Genomic DNA, 19,458 nt, shown 5'->3' on the forward strand with positions numbered 1-19,458 from the left:
ACATTTATATTTGTCTAAATATATTTAATTAAGCGAAAATAAAATTTTAAAATAAAAAACGAAAAGTATTAAAAATGTGAAATTCATAAGGAAACATATATGTTCATATTTTACCGTTTCTTAACATACAGACCAAGTATACTCACGTACATTTATAAAACTTTATATAATAGTTATCTTATTCAGAAATATATTACTCATATATTAAATATATTACTTCATATTAATAATTGCCTCACATAAAAATTCGTATACTTATTTTTTCATTTACTCAGTCATTAACTTAATCTTTTTATATTTTTCATTATTTCTCAAGATCTTGGGAATAGCTATTATAAGAATAGCACCTAATATAATGATAAGAACAAAAGAAAATAATACAAAAGCTTCTTGTTCTTCTACTATATACGTGAAAGGTTTTTCTATATACTTCCAAAAGCTTGTCATAAAACCTAATTTTTCTTCAAGTCCACTGTATGAAGATAGTGCTTTTAATATGGGTAATCCTATTCCCAACAAGAAAAAAATAAAAAATATGAAAACTCCAAATCCGTAATTTCTAAATTTTATTTTTCTTAAAGCTATATTCCCAATTCTATTGTTCTTTTCAAGAAAAGTGTTATAATCATTTTTTTTGATCCATCTTTTTTCAAAATGGAAATGTTTTCCATCAAACATTCCATCATTATAATCTACGACTTCTGTATAATATGTAGCCTTATTTAATAGACTACCATCTGACTGTTTATTTTTTCCTTTATTTCTTTTTATATTAATAGATATATTTTCTTTATCCGACTTCCCATTGTCTGGCATACCCACTTTTAACTGTGTAATATTTGAATATTTGTCTTCCTTATATTTTGCTAGTAATCTATAAGTTATTGTATCTAATGTCTTATTAAAATTGTTCTCATTAGCCAAATATTTATTAAAAATATACTAAGAAAAAAAAAATGAATACTTATTATATAATAGATTATATAATTTAGTAGTAAAAAGCTGTATTAAATAAAGTACATCACGAAATGCATAAATAACATATATATCCTTAAATAAAATAACGTACGAAATCATTGATAAAATTGAATATCCATATTAAAACGAATAACATTGTAGTTTTGATAAATAAGATTAACTTAATTTTTTGTTCCATTATATATTTCTCTAATACTATATTATACTAAATAAGAAAAAAATTTCAAAATAATATAATATTCCTCATATGATAAAATTAAATATTTATTTTTAATATTCAATTTTATTATTTCTTCGTAAATACCTTCAAAATTTATATTACTATAACGTGTTTCACATAAATTACAAACATAAATAACTTTTAAAATATAATATATATAATCTTTATAGTAATTAAATTTAAAAAAAAAAAAAATACCTATCATCGAAATGAATAAATTGAATTCATTTATAAAAATTCAAAGTATAAAATTTAACTTTTTAATATAGTGTACAAGTTATATAATTTTGTTATTAATTCTTTTTAGAAAAAACTAAAAAGTAAACTTATAGTTCCCTATTAAATTTAATTATTAAGAATATATAAAATATAGAATATAGAGAATATATATTTAGTACATTGCTCTACATATTAAAACAGGAATTACTAATTCTATGGATGTAATATCGTAATATTTATAATAATATAAACATATTTTCAAAAAATTATATATTTTTAATAAAATATTAATTATTGGTAACAATATATTAATACTAATAATAAATAAATATAACTATATGTTGTACAATTTTTGTGTAATATTTTTTATAAAGTGTATTCTAGTCATTACACAAATATATGTATTCTTTTATGTTTCATAATATATTTTTAAAATCAAATCTATAACATATAACATATATATAAAAAATTTTATTCTATATATAATAAATACCTCTTAAATATTTACTTATGTAAAGAATTCTTTAGTCATAGAAAAATTCGTGGTTTCTAAGTATTTTCTTGTTCTTTTTTTTATTAATTATGTACATATTTGTGTAAATAACTTATATATTAAAATAACTGAAGTATTATATTCAAATAGTTTACATTCTTTATAATATATTTAATATTCCACTTTTTAAATAGCTATATCATGAAATATAATCTTATATATATATTCTTAATAATATTCCAATATCTTTTGAAAACAACTGTATATTCTATCTTATTTTCTTTATAATGCTCTTTTAAATATATTGTTTATACTAATATATTTTACATCATTATATTTATATCAAATCATATATTGATATTAAGTAATTTACTTTTCTTCACTTCATATCTTTGTCTAAGATATAATAAAAATATTTTCATATTTGCAATTAAAATTTTGTTTAGAATATTTGAATAATAGATAATTTTCTTACATATTAATAATAAAGGTATTACTCTTTTTTGATTATATCTTTATAAATTAAACATACAAATGTTCATGTGATAATAAATATTTTAAATAATATTTCATATAATTAAATTTTATGATTTTATTTATGTTCATTTTACATTATTATTATATTGAGATATATATTTTTATATATTTTCCTCTATTTTCTAATTAATCTATACAGCATGCTGCGTTATCAATGTTTATATAAGTTAACATTCATATATACATGTTAATGGGGATAAAATAATACTCTTAATTTTGTTATTATAATTAATACTTAATCATCGCAAAATATTTCATTATATAAATGCTTCTTTTATTTGTACAATATATATATATATATATAATAGAATTTTTATAATAGTATTCTTTTTATATAACTTGATACATTATATATTATAGTAATGAAAGTTATTATATCATGATTCATATAAATTTATTTTATATTTTAATTCATTTACATTCATATAATACTTTGCTCTAGAATATGCTTATGTTGTAGTATATAACATACCATAAAAAAAAATATATATTTTATTTTCTTTAATGAATAATATATATATATATATCAATGCAATAAATTTTATTCACTTCATTTCCTCAAATTAAAGAAAGACAAACATATGTTTGATTTATAACTCATAATAAATTATTTTAAATATATTAACAATTAAACGTTTAATCAAGAACAATATAAAAAATATAAATCTAAAAATTTTGAATTGAATATAAATTATCATACATCAATAAAATTATGTGAATTGTACTATAATATATTTCCTTTAATGTATAAACATATATTTTCCATGGAAATTTAATTAAATTTAAAATTGTAAATATGAAACTATAATATTTAGTTAGCCTTATACAATACAATGAAATACTTAATTAAAAACTTTGAAATATTCAATTATAAATAGAATTACTGTTATAATAATTTTTTACTATAATGCATAAAAAACGAACTGATTTAATTAGGCGCATTTATAAAATTTAAGCACTTATAAATACTACTAATAATTATATAATTAAATATATTACCGAAGTACTTTTACATTAAAGAATTCATTACAGATAAAAACATAATGCATACCATATATTTTACCTTTTCTTAAACTTAATTTTTTGATATTTCTTAACTTTCTTGTGGTAATAAAGAAGGCCTAATATAAGTATGACACCTAATATAAGCAAAGGTATAATATATATTAGATAGTTAAAAAAACTATCTACATAAACGTATCCTGCTATTCTCTCCTTTACCTGTGCTCCCCCCCTCTTCGTACTTGTTATCTTTTCCAATGCTTTATCTACTTTATTTATTGACCTGAACAACCAACTAATAGGAGAATCCCTTAACAACACACTTAAATTATTGTACCAATTAGCTGGACCACACAATTTCAATGCCTTAAACAGTACCTTCCTAAGCCCACAACCCACCAATAAATCTAAAATGTATAATATCAGTAATACGATGATTAATAATAAAGGTAAAACAAATCTCAATCGGTATTTTTTACATATAATTTTTTTATATGTTTTATCACTAATCGTTTTGTTGTTTTTAAGAAAATCCATATAATCAAGTTCCTTGAATATTTTTTTTTCCATACGAGAATATTTTTTCGTTTCAAATATACATTTCCTATTCCTCATATTTTGTTTATTTCCTCCTGCATTCACAAATGATTTTCTATTTAAATGTTTTATTTCTCTTTTGGGTTCTTTCTCATTAAAATATACATCTTTATTTTCGCTTACAGCATAATTTGGTACTTCTTCATTTAATCTTACAAAAACTGAACATTTATCCTCTTTAGATATTGCTAGTAATCGATAATTTTTATCTAATTTTCTATTATTTTTATAATTTCCTTCTGAAGTTTTATAATAGTTACTCTAAAAAAATATGTAAATATTTATTATTTAAAAGAATAACTAATTTAATGACAATAAAAATATATTAATAAAAATAAGGCAAGAATAAAATAGATAATGCACGTATCCTTAATTATTATTATCATACGAGATCAATGTTAAAAAGACATATCCAACTTAAAAGGATAAACGCAGAAATTATTGTAAATAACAGTAACGTATTTTTTTGATCCATAATATATATATTTAATTTTATAATATATGCAATTAAAAATTTATATCGACATAATATACTTCTAATTCTAAAGGACTCTATATTTTTTCTGTTTTTAATTTTTGATTATGCTTTTATTGTAATTTCATAAAATTATAATAAAATGAATATAACGATAACATGTTTTATAAAATAGACAGAAAAACAACTTTAAAAATTTATTATAATATTTTTATTTTATTATTATGTATAAAAAACTAAATTAATTAAGATAATATATTTTGCTTTCATTAAATTATATTAAATATATATAATTTTATTGATTGTTATAGTAAATGAATAAATTATTGTTATTAGTTTTTTACAAAATAATATATATTTTAATATCTGAATTATGGAAATTATATAAAGTATGGAATATAGAGAAGATAGATATAATTCATAGTTCCATAAATTAATAAACTACTTATTTAACGATGTTTTACTTTTAATAATAAAATTTTCATAAACAATATATAATTTAATATATAATTCAGAAATTGGATGTTTTTATTAAATATACTAATTATTTAGCAATATAATAATAAATCAGAATTCCAATAATTAGTAGAACATTTAATTTTTTGTTAATTTTAGAGTATACTTGATTTGCTATTTGAACGGATTCATTCCTTTATATTAAATAAAATATTTATAAAATTTTTAATTCATAGAGCACTACATAATCTATTAAGATATTACATTTAGAGATAAATAGAAATGATTATTTATATTTAAATTAGAATACTTGAAAATTATAATTTATAATTAAGATCATTTTATGCCAGTATTACTAAAGGTAATATTTTAAAATTCATTAACAAAAAATATAAACATATTTAATTATATATATATGTATATTTAGAAAAAAAATGTATATAGTTAAAAAAAAAAAAAAATTAAAAATAATATTAAACTACTTATTACGATTTGTTTAATTTTTTTATGAATATCATTCCAATATTTAATTTCAATTCCTCTATGTCGAACTATAATTTTGAAAAATTCATTAAATACTTAAGAAAATACATAGTATAAGTAATACATTCCAAAAAATACATGCCTTGTGGTTAATAAAACAAATATTAATATTCATGTTGGGGTTCAATTTGAATTTACAATATAGTATTTAAATAAAAAACTTAGTATTTAATCATTTTAAAGGCTCTTAAATATAGCATTTTCAAAAATCATGTTATTTATCTTTTTATAATTAATATTTCTATGCAAAATATATCTTAATACTCTAACTAAAGTATATCAGAAGTTAGAGTGTTAATAAAAGCATTATAACCTTTGTATTATGTTGTTTTATATATGACATATGTTTCCTTTAATTAGCATTAAATTATTATATATATGGTGATAAAAAATATGAAAAAAAACTCTAGTTAATATAGATTATTTGCACTTTTTCACGTATTTTATGCACCATTACTGCTCTGGTATATTCATATATAGAATAATAATTAAAAGTATCGTAACTATATAAATTATTATCCATGGGTGTGTGTTTTCTTGAACAAAATATATTTAACCTTAAAATTTATGTATATTTTATTTAATTGTTAATTAAATTTCATTAAAAATAAATTATTAAGTTTTAGTAATTATTTATTTATTGATTTAGAATGAAATTAGTATTTATACGGTATATATTATTATCGTATTAACATTAGTTTTAAACTGTGTTCAATTAATAGAACCTAAAACAAATAAATATAACTTTTTGTTATCAACATTATTATTATAATTGAAATTTAGGTAATTTTTATAAAATTCCATTAATTCCATTAACTTCTTAAATTAAAAAATAAAATGATGAATATTACTTAATCAATTTATTTAATTACGGTCTTTATATATTTAAAAATTTATTCCATATTTAAAATTCATCCTTAAAATCAAAATAATATTAGTAACCATTGAAATGTATCATAACTAGAATAAATATACAGAAATTTAATAAAAATATTCTTGTGTAAATTAATTTTTAAAATATGTATTACTCATAATATTTGTTACAAAAATTATTTATTGTGTATACATTTAAATATAAACCACTCATGAACGAAAAAAAAAAAATATATGTATTTATTTTATCAATTGAAAAACAACATAAAAAATTTAAATTATGACTAATATAAAATATATTCTAATAAGAAGATATTCAAATAAATACTTAAAATAGAAAAAAAAGAAAAGGGATATTATAATTGTTAAAGACATAAATTACCTCATTATCTTTGGTGATGTTTTATTAATTGTAACTTTGTTTATTAAATTAAGTGAACAAAATTGCTATAATAAAAATTAAGATCAGACATATATGGATCCGATTTTTATACATAAAATGAATACTTTTGTTTTGAATATTAATCTATAATATTTATGTACTACTATGAACCAGAAAAAAATAAAAATACAGCTATATTAAGTCACAATAATAAATTCACACAATATAATACATAATAATATAAAAATAAACATAAAAACATTCGAATGTTATAAACATTTACCCCCTATTTTATTTACATTTATACATATATATATATATTCTCATATATTTTTATTACAATATTTAATTTTATATGAATATATCATGTAATTAATTTGAACATATATTCTTACTTAGAATTAAGTACACACCTTTTAGTTACACAAAGCACTTTTTTTAAAAAACAAATATTCATTTTAAATAGGCTTTAAATGAATTTCCTTATATATCAGTTGTATAAATTATGATTTTTACAAATATTTAAGTAACTATCAAAATATACTAAATAACTAACAATAATGAAAATATTTGTGTAAATTCCTTGGCGATTTCCATGAATAATATAGTTGAAAATTCAGATATCATAAATATTTCTTGTAAAGCATATATTAAAAATGTACTCGTATTTCTAAATTCATTAAACTTATTTTCTCTGTAGAATTGATATATTTCCAGTATTAAATATATAAGAATAACTCCTATATATAATACATTTTCAAACAAGTTATCTACCATCGAAAAAGTTTTATATATGACATATTTTCATTTCTTGACTAATTTTTTGGCGGAAACCACTATAATTATTTTTATCTATCGATTCGCCTTCCCTAATTTACTTTCATTCATTATTATAATCTTAACTGTCTTAATCAGTATATATATATTTCCAAATAAAACATAATTAATCCTGCATTATTTCTTTTCTTCTCATGTAGTAATATATCGGTTCTTGAATATAATATTTAATATACAATCTCCTATTTATCAAAATATTTTTAAAAGGTACACAACAAATAAATGAAAATATTTTTATTATTTATAACCTAATAATATTACCTACGGATAAGGGAAAATTTTAATATAAGTATATATAACACAAAGCATTAAAAAATAAAAAGTAAACGTTTTTGTTTTTATCATTATACTATATTACTTAAAAAATAATATATCCAAATAAAAAGAATAAATATAGGAGATTTAGCTAACATTAAATATTTACTTTTTCCGTTTAAGTGGGTATCCTTTTATGTTTTATTATCTTTTATTCTGTAAACAAAACTCTGTATAATATGAAGATATTCTTAAGAAAATAAAATTATTGGGGTACTCATTTTATTTTATTATATTTTATGAAAAGATACTAAAATTCATAAATAAAATACAAATATCTGGTACAAAAAATAAAGATAATTTAAAAAGTTTTATTGTAAATAATTCTGACAAAGTTATTTAAAAAAAAGATAACATCAAAATAATTTTTCGCACTACTAGTTATTTTAATAAATTCACAACATATATATTATAATAATCTATTAGACCAATTCTAAATTTTAGTTATCAATGTTTTTCAAAAAATAATGAGATAAATTAACTTTTTCTTTATTCATATGGATTTTATTTGATAATTAGAATAAAAAAAATACATATGTGGTGAGAACAGGTAGATAAGCACGTATAAGGAATATAGTTATTAATTTTTTTGTCAAATCCTAAAAATAAACTTAATCATTTCTAGACTTAATACGTTTATGTACTATTTTATAATTCTAAAATATAAGATATAGCGTAAAATATAATAGTATACACAGTTTAAGAAAATTTTTTTTTTTTTATAGCATAAATTATAATCTAACTTGTGTCATATACTTCCAACATATAGAATGTTTTACATAAATAACTAAAGAAATTCCATTCTAAGCTTTAATTGACATACATAATGTTTTATCTCTAAATATGTACTATCCAATTTAACGCATTTACGCATTTATATCATATCATTAAAAATGAAAAATTATAATTTCTTATATTTTAGAATAATGCGTTGTGTTAATTATGACTAAAAAGAAATTTACTAAATTTAAGAATTCATTTATATTTTTCTTTTATTCTTTTTTATTTTTTTTAAATATAAAATTATAAATTCTATAAAAATTATAATATTAAAAAAAACATTGAAGTAAATGTAATAAATAAACATTTTAACTAATTAAACAATTAAAAAAAAAATTACAAGAAAAATAATATCATTAGAAAATACGAAAAAATTATGTACAATAATACATACAATAAAATTTAGGAAAAAAATTAATGTATTATTTTACTTATTAATATATACATGAAGGAGATAGCTGTGTACATATTTTTCTGAATTATAAATTAATAATACCAAAATCGTGTATTAAAATACAACTATTACATAACTTAAATAAATTAAATATATTATATATATATTAATATAATCATATATATTTAAATTACATATTTTCTGTTGAATTTAGAGAATGGACTTAATTATAAAAATGTAACATATTAAATATATTACGTTAGATGAATAAATATAAATCTATGCTAATTTTTGTATTCAAATTACTTCTCTAAAAAATAATTAATTAAAAAAAAATATATAAATTATTTATATTTTTAATGTTCTATATAATGCATACTACGTTTGGCTGTATTACATAAATAAGATAGTTATAATTTTACACCATTTTTCATATGCACATATATATATGTATATATATAAACATATTTAAATATATTCTTATTTTGGTACCCTTAAATAACACTTTCATTTGGATATTCATAACTCTTCCAAAAATTATAAATTCTTTCTTATATAAAAAAAAAAAATAAAGCATCATAATTAATATTTCTATCTGTTTTGAATATTATATAATGGTAATTACATAAATTTATAAACTTCATTTTTATAGTTATTTTATAAATATGCATGTAACTAATACAGTTGATAATTTTTAAGACTATAGTTTTTTCCTAAAATCTTTTATGCATGATTGAACTATTAAAAATATTCACGTCAATTTAAATTAAATAGTTATTCATATTTATCAAAATGAAAGAACATTCAATATATAATTGTCATTTCTTTTGAAATATATTAATTCCTAAGTGAACTTATACGACATGGAGGTTGATTATTAAATATATATTTTTATTTCCTATATGTATATTTATTAATTCATACATATTTATATTAATACGTTAATATTGTTTAAATTATTCTACATAAAGTGTCAGTTTTAATAGTCATTTATCATATATATAGTGTTTGATATAATAGATTAGATTTATTTTAATTTATCTTGTTATTAATATTATAATAATGAGATATATGGCATTTTATTTTAATATTTTGTTTAAAAATTAATTTATGTGTGCTATATATATATTCAGTGAAATTATTATTTTCACATAATTTCATTAGGCATTATTTTTGCAATAACACACATGATATAACTATTAAATCTTAACAATAATACTAATACACTTTGATTTTTATTAAAGTAAGTCCGCCCAAACATACACGTATTAAAATAATCAATAAATTAGAACCTTTATGAGTTTCATTCATATGTGTTTTATATTACTCTATAATTTTACAAGCATTTATTTTTTCTAATTAATTCATTTTTTTCAAAACATATTTAATACCTTCTTACTACAGATTTGTTTCCATGCATATGTCTAATGTAATTCTTACCAAAATAAAAAAATTAATGTAAAATTTATTCCTTTTTCTCTCTTCCATATTATTTCATTCATTACATTCAAATTCACATACGTAATTTACTTGTGCATATTTTTTACTATTACATGTGTAAACTTCGTTAGATACTAGTTTATTTATAGTGAAAATTATTAACATATACATCAGCATGTGATTACAGTTCATGTATATGTACACTTATTTACTTATATGTTTTTTAACTTACTACGAAGAACTAATAACGTTCGGTTTTTTCTTATACCTCTACCCCTTATGTTTTTGTAATTTCTATATTATTATTTTTTGTTTTTTCCATGCTTACGGTGAACTCATTATTTAATATCCTTATAAATATCTTTAATAGAGGTAATCAAATGAACGTTAACAGTTTTGACGCAATAAAAAATGGGCTATAGTTAAACTAATTTCCTTTTCAATTTATTAATTTGTACATATCTCTGTTCAAATGATATATAATTTATATATATATTTTTTTTTTCCTTTTTCTTTATTAACATCCATAAGAGAAATTAGTGTTTCAACGAACTTTATATATTGTTGTTATTCTTATTTGTCATTTATTTGAATTTTATCATCCGTTACATTCTCTCTTATGTACATTAACTTATTCTATAGTTTTCAGAACTACAACGGATTAACATATCTTGGTAATGTTAGTAATTTCATTTAAATAAATTTCCACTATTCAATGTTTGCATACATATGCATGTGCGCATGTTTTCCCCTTTATGACTTTTCAATATAAATGATTTAACACATACAGAGAAAGAGAATATAACAAAATATATATATGCGTGAGAGTCGTACACATAGATAAGCATATAATCGTGAATAATGCTATCCTATTAATGAACATAGTTATTAACTCAGTTGTGTCCTCAAATTGTTTAAGTTATTGACATAACATTGTATTCCGGAGATAAATTACTTATTCTATTTATTTTACTTTAAACGGATTAAATTAGTATTAGTGTCTGTATAAATGCACACTTCCTATGAGTTTCTTTATTGATGTCTTGAATGATGGATGCAATAACATAAAAAAAAATTTTCATATATATGTATGAAGCTAAGCCATGATAAGTCAATGTTGTAATAATCTCATAAGATGAAATGGATAAACCAGTCTGTAAATATATATTGTATGTCTTTTATTTGTTACTATTATTTTTATGTTCACTCCGTTTAGTTAGTAAAACATGATTACATCATCCCTGTTACTATTATAGTCAAATAATTCTACGTATTTTCTCAAGTTTAAAAATAAAGATACGTTTTTTGAAATATAGGTAGGTACATGCATTGAAATATGTAAATGGATATATTACATTAAGAATACATATGTACACTCTCCTATAATTATTTACATATATACATACACGCATGTATGCACGTTCATGTGCAAATGTACACACACACATATGTATGCACATATAAATGCACACGTATAGCAACATTATTGACACATATAAATATGTTGATAACAATTGTTTTTAAGTCTTATATCCCCATTTCTAAAGAAACTACATAGTTAAAGGCTTATTTTTTTACTTCTTCATTCATACAAAGTAAAGAAAAAATAAATTAGAGAAATATTCTAAACAGATATATAACTATATTTTTCTGTATCTTTTACGTAAAACAATTACATATATATCCATCTTCCTATTCAGAAAAATTTCTTTTTAATTGCTATAAGATCCTAAAACAGAAAAAAAAAATTATCTTAAAATTTCCAATTATATAGATACATTTTGTATCAATATTAATCACTTTTTATGTTATTTAATTTTTTTTTATTTTCTTGAAGTCACTTTTGCATAATCATGTTGGATAATATATTACTTCTGCATTATCTCCTTTTTCAGCGCAACTTTCTCTCTGGATAAATAAGTCATCTGCATACAGATACAAGTAACAAATAAAAAGAAAGCCTTTTGTTTATATCCATAATATTGATAACCGTCGCATGGACACAACGTTAATTCACGAAATTCTTATATTTTTTATTTATTGAAATGTGTGCATTTACACTCTATAAATACATATAGGTACAATAAAAATTGATACCCTAAGTAGATAAAATAAATTATTTTTTATAATTTTAACTATAAATATTACAATAATTATTGTATTAATTCAATATTATGTGTTAAATTCATTTATTTTGCTACAACTGTAAATTTCAAATATTACTTATTCTTAAAAACTAGTATACGATGTATTTCTATTGGAATTTAATATTATCTTAATTTTAGATTTTAATATTTCAAATATTAATTACAAAAATAGAAAACTAAAAAACTAAGATAAAAGAGAGAATAAACGAAGTCAGATAAGAGGGACATGTAAATATGTGAACTAAGGATCTCTCATGGAATATACATACCCACGTAATGTATGTTCGTTACATATATATATATATATATATATATATATATATATATATATATTAACAATTAAAAACAATTAAAAGAAAGTTTAAAACAAATTATATATATTAAAGTTCAATATTATCATAGAAAAATTAAAATCTTAATATTCAGAAAATTCCCAAAAAGTATTTTTATTTTTTTTGAATTAAGTATCTAACTTTTTTACGGTTTTAATGTTATACATGCTCAAAATATAACTTTTTCTTAAGTGGCTTCTAGTAAAGAAGAATTTTGTTGTCATGTATTTTACTTTGGGAATACAATAAATATACAAATAAATGAAAAGCTAATAGTATTAAAGAAAAAGAATAAATACATGAAAACAAGTTTTTATAATTCTATACAAGTTTTATTATCATCATTACTTTTTTATTCATATAGATATTTTTATAAATATTGTTGTTATGCCTTATACAAAAGAGCATTTTCGTAATATTTTTTTCTTTTTTTTTAACTATAGGAACATTCTTACTTACATTTTATTATACTTTGTAATTCTATATAATATATGCATTTTTCTTATTAATATTATTGAATAATTTCCTACAAATGAAAAATATAGGACTACATAATTTTAATATAATTTTTTTCAATAATATGACATGATTAATTGTTTATAAATTCTTATAAAAAGAAGAAAAAAAGAAATTACATATATAATTCATTCATATATGATTACATTTAATTCATTAGTTCAATTTTTTAGTAATACAATAAATGAAATAAATTTGCAGTATGTTTATTTATAAATTGTTTCTATAGTGTATATATATATATATACAATTCAGTTACTGCAAAATTAATTAAATACCTCAAATAAACGCAATAATAAAATAATTAATATTTTTAACTCTTCATTAAGTTACAAATATATAAAAAATATATAAGTTTTTAAACTACAACAAATAATAAAAATTTAAAAGAAATATATTTTAAATACATTTTTATATCTTCAAAGATATATCATTCAAAGTAAAATAAATATACATTAAAAAACTTTTTACAACAATTACGTTCTACAAAATATTTTTCATACACCTATTTTGTAAAAGAAATATAAGCTCTTTCCAAGGTTTAAGAAGTATATATATATATACATATAAGAGAAACGACATATATTCACTTTTATTATATACAAAACAAAATAAATTAATTGCTAATACAAAGGTAATTATAATTTTTCTTAATAACATAAATAAATAACACTTTTAGATTATAACAAAATAAAAAACACAAAACGAGTTCTTTTAAATAAAATAGAAAATAAAATATTTCAGTAAATTTATATAAATTTGGTTATTATATATTAAATTTAACCCACATATGTAGTATATATAATCATTTTTAATGACAATCTATATAAATGCATACTTGTATATAGGAAACCATGAAAATTAATCATTCTCATACATTACCTTATAATAGAATTGAAGGATGTTAAAAATTCAAATTTAGATAAAATAAAATCTTTTGTTATATATTTGTAAAAAAAAAAAAGCGACTTGTGTGCATATGCATTTATAAAATATAAGTAATTATATGGAAGTTTAATAAACTCTTGAGTAAAGGTGTTAGAGTTAGTAAATCATATTAAAGACTTCTTTATAGAATAAAACATTTTTCTTATTATTAATTTTATCTTTTCCTTAATTTAATTTTTTGATATTTTTTAACTTTTTTATGGTAATAAATAATCCATGATATAAATGTGACACCTAATATAATGAATGGTACGAAATATAATATGTATCCAAGTAATTGTCCTAATATGCATTTTATATCCAGATTATCAGCTGCATTTTTACACAAATCACATACATTATTCTGTGTCCCAACAACATAGTGCTTCCATAATCCTGATGTATTTCCTTTCAACCATTTTAATGCAGTCGATAACCATCCATCCTCATTATTAGTCAACTCTTTTAAATGAGGCCATAGTCCTAAAAAACTTCCATCCCATGTAACGTTAGTTGTAGAAAAACCTAGTGAGAAATCTACTATGGATACTATCAAGAAAAACAAGAACAATAATACAGGTATAGCTAGTTTTAAACCATATTTTTTATGGATTATTTTTTTGTAAGTCTTGTCGCTAATTGTTCTGTTGTTTTGAAGAAAATTTACATAATCAAGTTCTTTGAATATTTTTTTTTCCATATTGGAATATTTTTTTGTTTCAAATGTACAATATTTATTTCCCATAGCTTTTACATCTACACCTCCATTCCTGGATAAATATTTACATGATAATTTCTTTTGTCCTGTCTTCTCCTTTTCCTTATAAGTTAGATCTTTACTTTCATGAACTCCATTATTTAATATCTCCTCCTTTAACCCCGTAATAATTGAGTCTTTATTTTTTTTATAATTTGCTAGTAATCGATAATTTCTTGTATATATTTTTCCATAAAATTTGTATATGTTATCTAGAGGTTTGTTAAACATCACCTGAAAACATAAATTAAATATTTATGATTTAATAAAATTAAAAATAAAACACTAAAAACAGTATAAATAAGAATAAAATACAGAAAAATATAAATAATAAAAATATCCTTAAATAATTTGAGCATACGTTATCATCGTTAAGATGGGATATCCAAGTTACAAGAACAAACACAGAAATTTTAATAAATAAGATTGACTTAAGATATTGTTTCATGATATACATTTTTAGATCTATAATGTATAAAATGACGAATAAATTTACATTAATATTGTATACTTCTAATCATATATGATGCTACATTTATTTTTCTAATTTTTTTTTATATATTTTCATAAAAACCTAATAACATATATGTAACTACAAAGTATTTTTATACAGATATATAAAATGAAAACTCTAAATATATATTAAAAAATTATTATTTAATTATATTTTTAAATAAATAATTATAATAAAAATAACAAAATTTGAATTTATTCAAGAATATTTAAAATATATAATTTATTTATTATATGTGGGAGTTTAATCAAATTGTTTTTTTACTAATAATTAAAGTATAAGTTTCATTAATATTTCTAAATACTGAATATATCTAGTTTATGGAATCTATAGAATATAGTATGTATAGAATGTAGGAAATATATTGTCCTCTATTTGGGGATGATAATATATAATTATGACAATATTTTTCTATTAATAATTCTAATTTTATTAACATCGTATTTTGGAAAGACGTTTTATTAGTGTTAAGTAATATTATTATTATTTAATAAAAAAATAGCAAAAATGATAAACAAAAAAAGCAATATTATGCACCACATCTTATGATATACTAAATGTAAAGCTTTCGTTTTTCAAAGGACTACAAATCACTTAAAATATAGAACGTAAAACTTACAATCAAATCTATGAAATAATATGTATATAAAAGGTAAATAAATTAAATTTTTTTATTTTTGTATAATAATTTCTGAATATTATAATTTTTACTTTAATTCTTATCATTTTCGTTAACGATTTACTTTTAAATTCATTTACCAGAATTTTTTTTTTTTTTTTTATTTAAATTTACATATTTAGAAGAAATATAATGAAAAAAAAAAAAGAAATTAAATGATAGCGTTATTCTTTCTGGAAAATATTTAGTTCCAGAGTATCCTTACTTAAATAATATATTCGTTTTATTTTGCCAGTAATAGTAATTTATAACATCTTTCGTTATCATGTATTATTATTAAAACCATTGAAGTAATATTTTTAAAAATAGATATGAATTAAAATTATTTATATGGATTAATAAAATATTAAATGTATGTATCCTCTTATTAATAGAAATATCGTAGGAACACACAAAATATATTATTCCTTAAATACAGTTTATACTAAAACAAAAGTTGAAATAATAAAATTTTAATATATATTAGTAATAATCTGTACTTTGAACATCTATTTATAAATTAATCGTAGAAAAATAAAATTTTTTTTTTTACTGTTATTTTATTTAAAAAATTATCGTTATAAATATGAAGGAATTAGTAATGATAAATATAAACGATTTATGTAATTTTATACACCTAAATAATATTAAACATTTACTTAATATATGTATAGATACCATACGAAGTAAGACAAATATATAAATAAATACTTACACATAATAGAAAATAGTAAGAATATGTATTTATCCTAATTACATATAAATATATATTTATAGGCATATAAAGCATTTTTAGATATTTAAAATTTTAAGGAGTAAATAAGGTATATTTGCATATTTTGCCTATTAACAGTTGATTCAATCTAATATATTAAAAATTTAATGACATGAAAAATAAGAATCATATCTAGTATAATTTTCTATAATTTTTCAAAACAACTTGTATTTAAATAATTTATTCGGAATCGAAATAACTGTGCCAATAAGAAATATAATAATGATATTATAAATGGATCTAACTCCTTTTAATTGTAATTATTTCGAATTTCCAAATTAGTATTTAATTATAAATAATAAATAATTAACAAGAATATAATACTATTATATATTTATAATTACATAAATATAAAATGCAAAAAATATAAATGACTATTAAATACATCTTTTAAAATTAATATATTTTATTACATATATCACATAAAACAGTATTTATAGAAATAAAATTAAATATTTTTCCATGTATAAATAATATACATATTACTTTAACAAATATATATTCACTCCTATTCATTAAATATAAAATAAAATATAGCTATTGTAAATTTAAAGATAATAACACTTTTATTTAATAACTTTAAAACATAATCATTTTACATTAGAACAAGATAAAAAAGATAAGAAAACAATTTTCATATTAAATATAAAATATAACACACTAATAAGAATATATGAGTTGTGCTGCTTTATACTCATTTATAAGAAAAAGCATATATTTTTCATAAAATTCCATTTAGATACACAAATATATATATTAAGAAAATAATTGAGTTGAAATAATTATTTTGATAAACAAATTTGAAATCATCAAATATTCAAATTTACAAAAAAACGAAGAACATTATATTTCATTGATCTGCATCAAAAGGACAAAGCATATACTTGAGAATCTATAAAATATAATTAATTATGAGTAAGTTTAATAAGAACATAATTAAAGATATTACAAATATTAGTTCTTACTAAAGGATTTTTCACATAATATTGTAAATTTTTTATATTTATTTTAATCAATCATCAATTTAGTCTTATTATATTTTTCATTATTTCTTAAAATCCTAGTTAAGACTATTATAACTACAATAGCTAATAAAACGAGAAGTATAGACAATGATACTAAATATATATTATATTTGTTTAAACCAATTCCATTGATGTATCCTTCTATAAATTCCCAAATATTATGCGTTAATGAGTCTTTGTACATTCCATTTTCTATAATATTTAAAGAACATAATATATTTAGTGTAGGTAATCCTAATCCGAATAAGAAAAAAATAAAAAGTATAGCAACTACAAATCCGTAATTTTTAAATTTTATTTTTTTTAAAGTTATATCACGAATTCTTCTTTTTTTCTCAAGAAAATCATCATAATATTTTTTTTTTATCCATTTTTTTTGAAAATGGAAATGTTTTCCATCAAACATTCCATTATTATAATCTATAATTTCTGTGTAATACTGTGCCTTATTTAGTAAACGTCCATTTGATAGTTTGTTTCTAGCTTTAGATTCTTTTTCATTATTAAATATTTCTTTTTTTTCGAATTCTTTGTATATTGATTTTCTTTTTTTTACTCCTGCAATATTTGATTCTTTTTCCAGCTTATTTTTTGTCAGTGATCGATAACTTCTTGTATCTAACATTTTATTATTATTGCAGAATTTATCCAAATAATAATTAGGTACATTCTAAAAAAACAAGGTACATATTTAAAAAAAAATAATAATTTCATAATAAAGTATATAATTAAAAAAAATAAAACATTATGAATATAAACAAACAATTTCACTTAAATAATACAATCGCACCAGATCACTGATAAAAGGGTATATCCAAGTTAAAATGAGAAACTCCCAGATTTTTATAATTATATGTAAGTTCATTCTTTGTTTCATCATGTACATATTTAACATATGCAAAGAGGAAAAAATTAATAGTAATTTATTTTTAAAGATACAGTAAGCTAAATTTTTTTTTAAAAACTTTTTTTATTTTTTCTTCAAAAATACTTAATAATATATATAAAAATATAATATGCTTTACTATATATATAGTAAAATAACTTTAAAAATAATATAATTGTTACCATATAATATAGAATAAATGAAATAACCTTAAAAAAAATAAAATAATTGGAAATAATTCATAAATATTAGAAATATATAATTATTTATTTAATGTAACGAACTAACTGAATATTTTCCTTACTAATATTGTCATTAATAAAATACGAAAAAAATACTCTATTTCTTGTTATGGGGAAATGTTAAATTTATCCGTTATA

General features: G+C 19.0%; 4 protein-coding genes across 4 annotated transcripts; all 4 read right to left on the reverse strand.

Moving 5' to 3' along the window:
* Positions 1-267: 267 nt before the first annotated feature.
* MKS88_000131 (fam-m protein) lies at positions 268-1,156 on the reverse strand (the record flags this gene model as incomplete). The annotated part of the gene is made up of 2 exons (XM_067214329.1): positions 268-942; positions 1,070-1,156. The coding sequence occupies 2 exons, from the start codon at positions 1,154-1,156 to the stop codon at positions 268-270; spliced, it is 762 nt and encodes a 253-aa protein (XP_067075864.1).
* A 2,350-nt stretch (positions 1,157-3,506) lies between these two features.
* On the reverse strand, positions 3,507-4,521 carry MKS88_000132 (fam-l protein; the record flags this gene model as incomplete). The annotated part of the gene is made up of 2 exons (XM_067214340.1): positions 3,507-4,307; positions 4,435-4,521. 2 exons carry the CDS (start codon positions 4,519-4,521, stop codon positions 3,507-3,509), a joined length of 888 nt encoding a protein of 295 aa, XP_067075865.1.
* Positions 4,522-14,638: 10,117 nt separating this feature from the next.
* Positions 14,639-15,668, reverse strand: MKS88_000133 (fam-l protein; the record flags this gene model as incomplete). The annotated part of the gene is made up of 2 exons (XM_067214350.1): positions 14,639-15,454; positions 15,582-15,668. The coding sequence occupies 2 exons, from the start codon at positions 15,666-15,668 to the stop codon at positions 14,639-14,641; spliced, it is 903 nt and encodes a 300-aa protein (XP_067075866.1).
* Positions 15,669-18,175: 2,507 nt separating this feature from the next.
* Positions 18,176-19,057, reverse strand: MKS88_000134 (fam-m protein; the record flags this gene model as incomplete). The annotated part of the gene is made up of 2 exons (XM_067214361.1): positions 18,176-18,862; positions 18,983-19,057. The coding sequence occupies 2 exons, from the start codon at positions 19,055-19,057 to the stop codon at positions 18,176-18,178; spliced, it is 762 nt and encodes a 253-aa protein (XP_067075867.1).
* Between the last annotated feature and the right edge of the window lie 401 nt (positions 19,058-19,458).

Source organism: Plasmodium brasilianum, assembly GCF_023973825.1.
Source record: "Plasmodium brasilianum strain Bolivian I chromosome Unknown PB_00_03, whole genome shotgun sequence".
Lineage (NCBI taxonomy): Eukaryota > Apicomplexa > Aconoidasida > Haemosporida > Plasmodiidae > Plasmodium > Plasmodium brasilianum.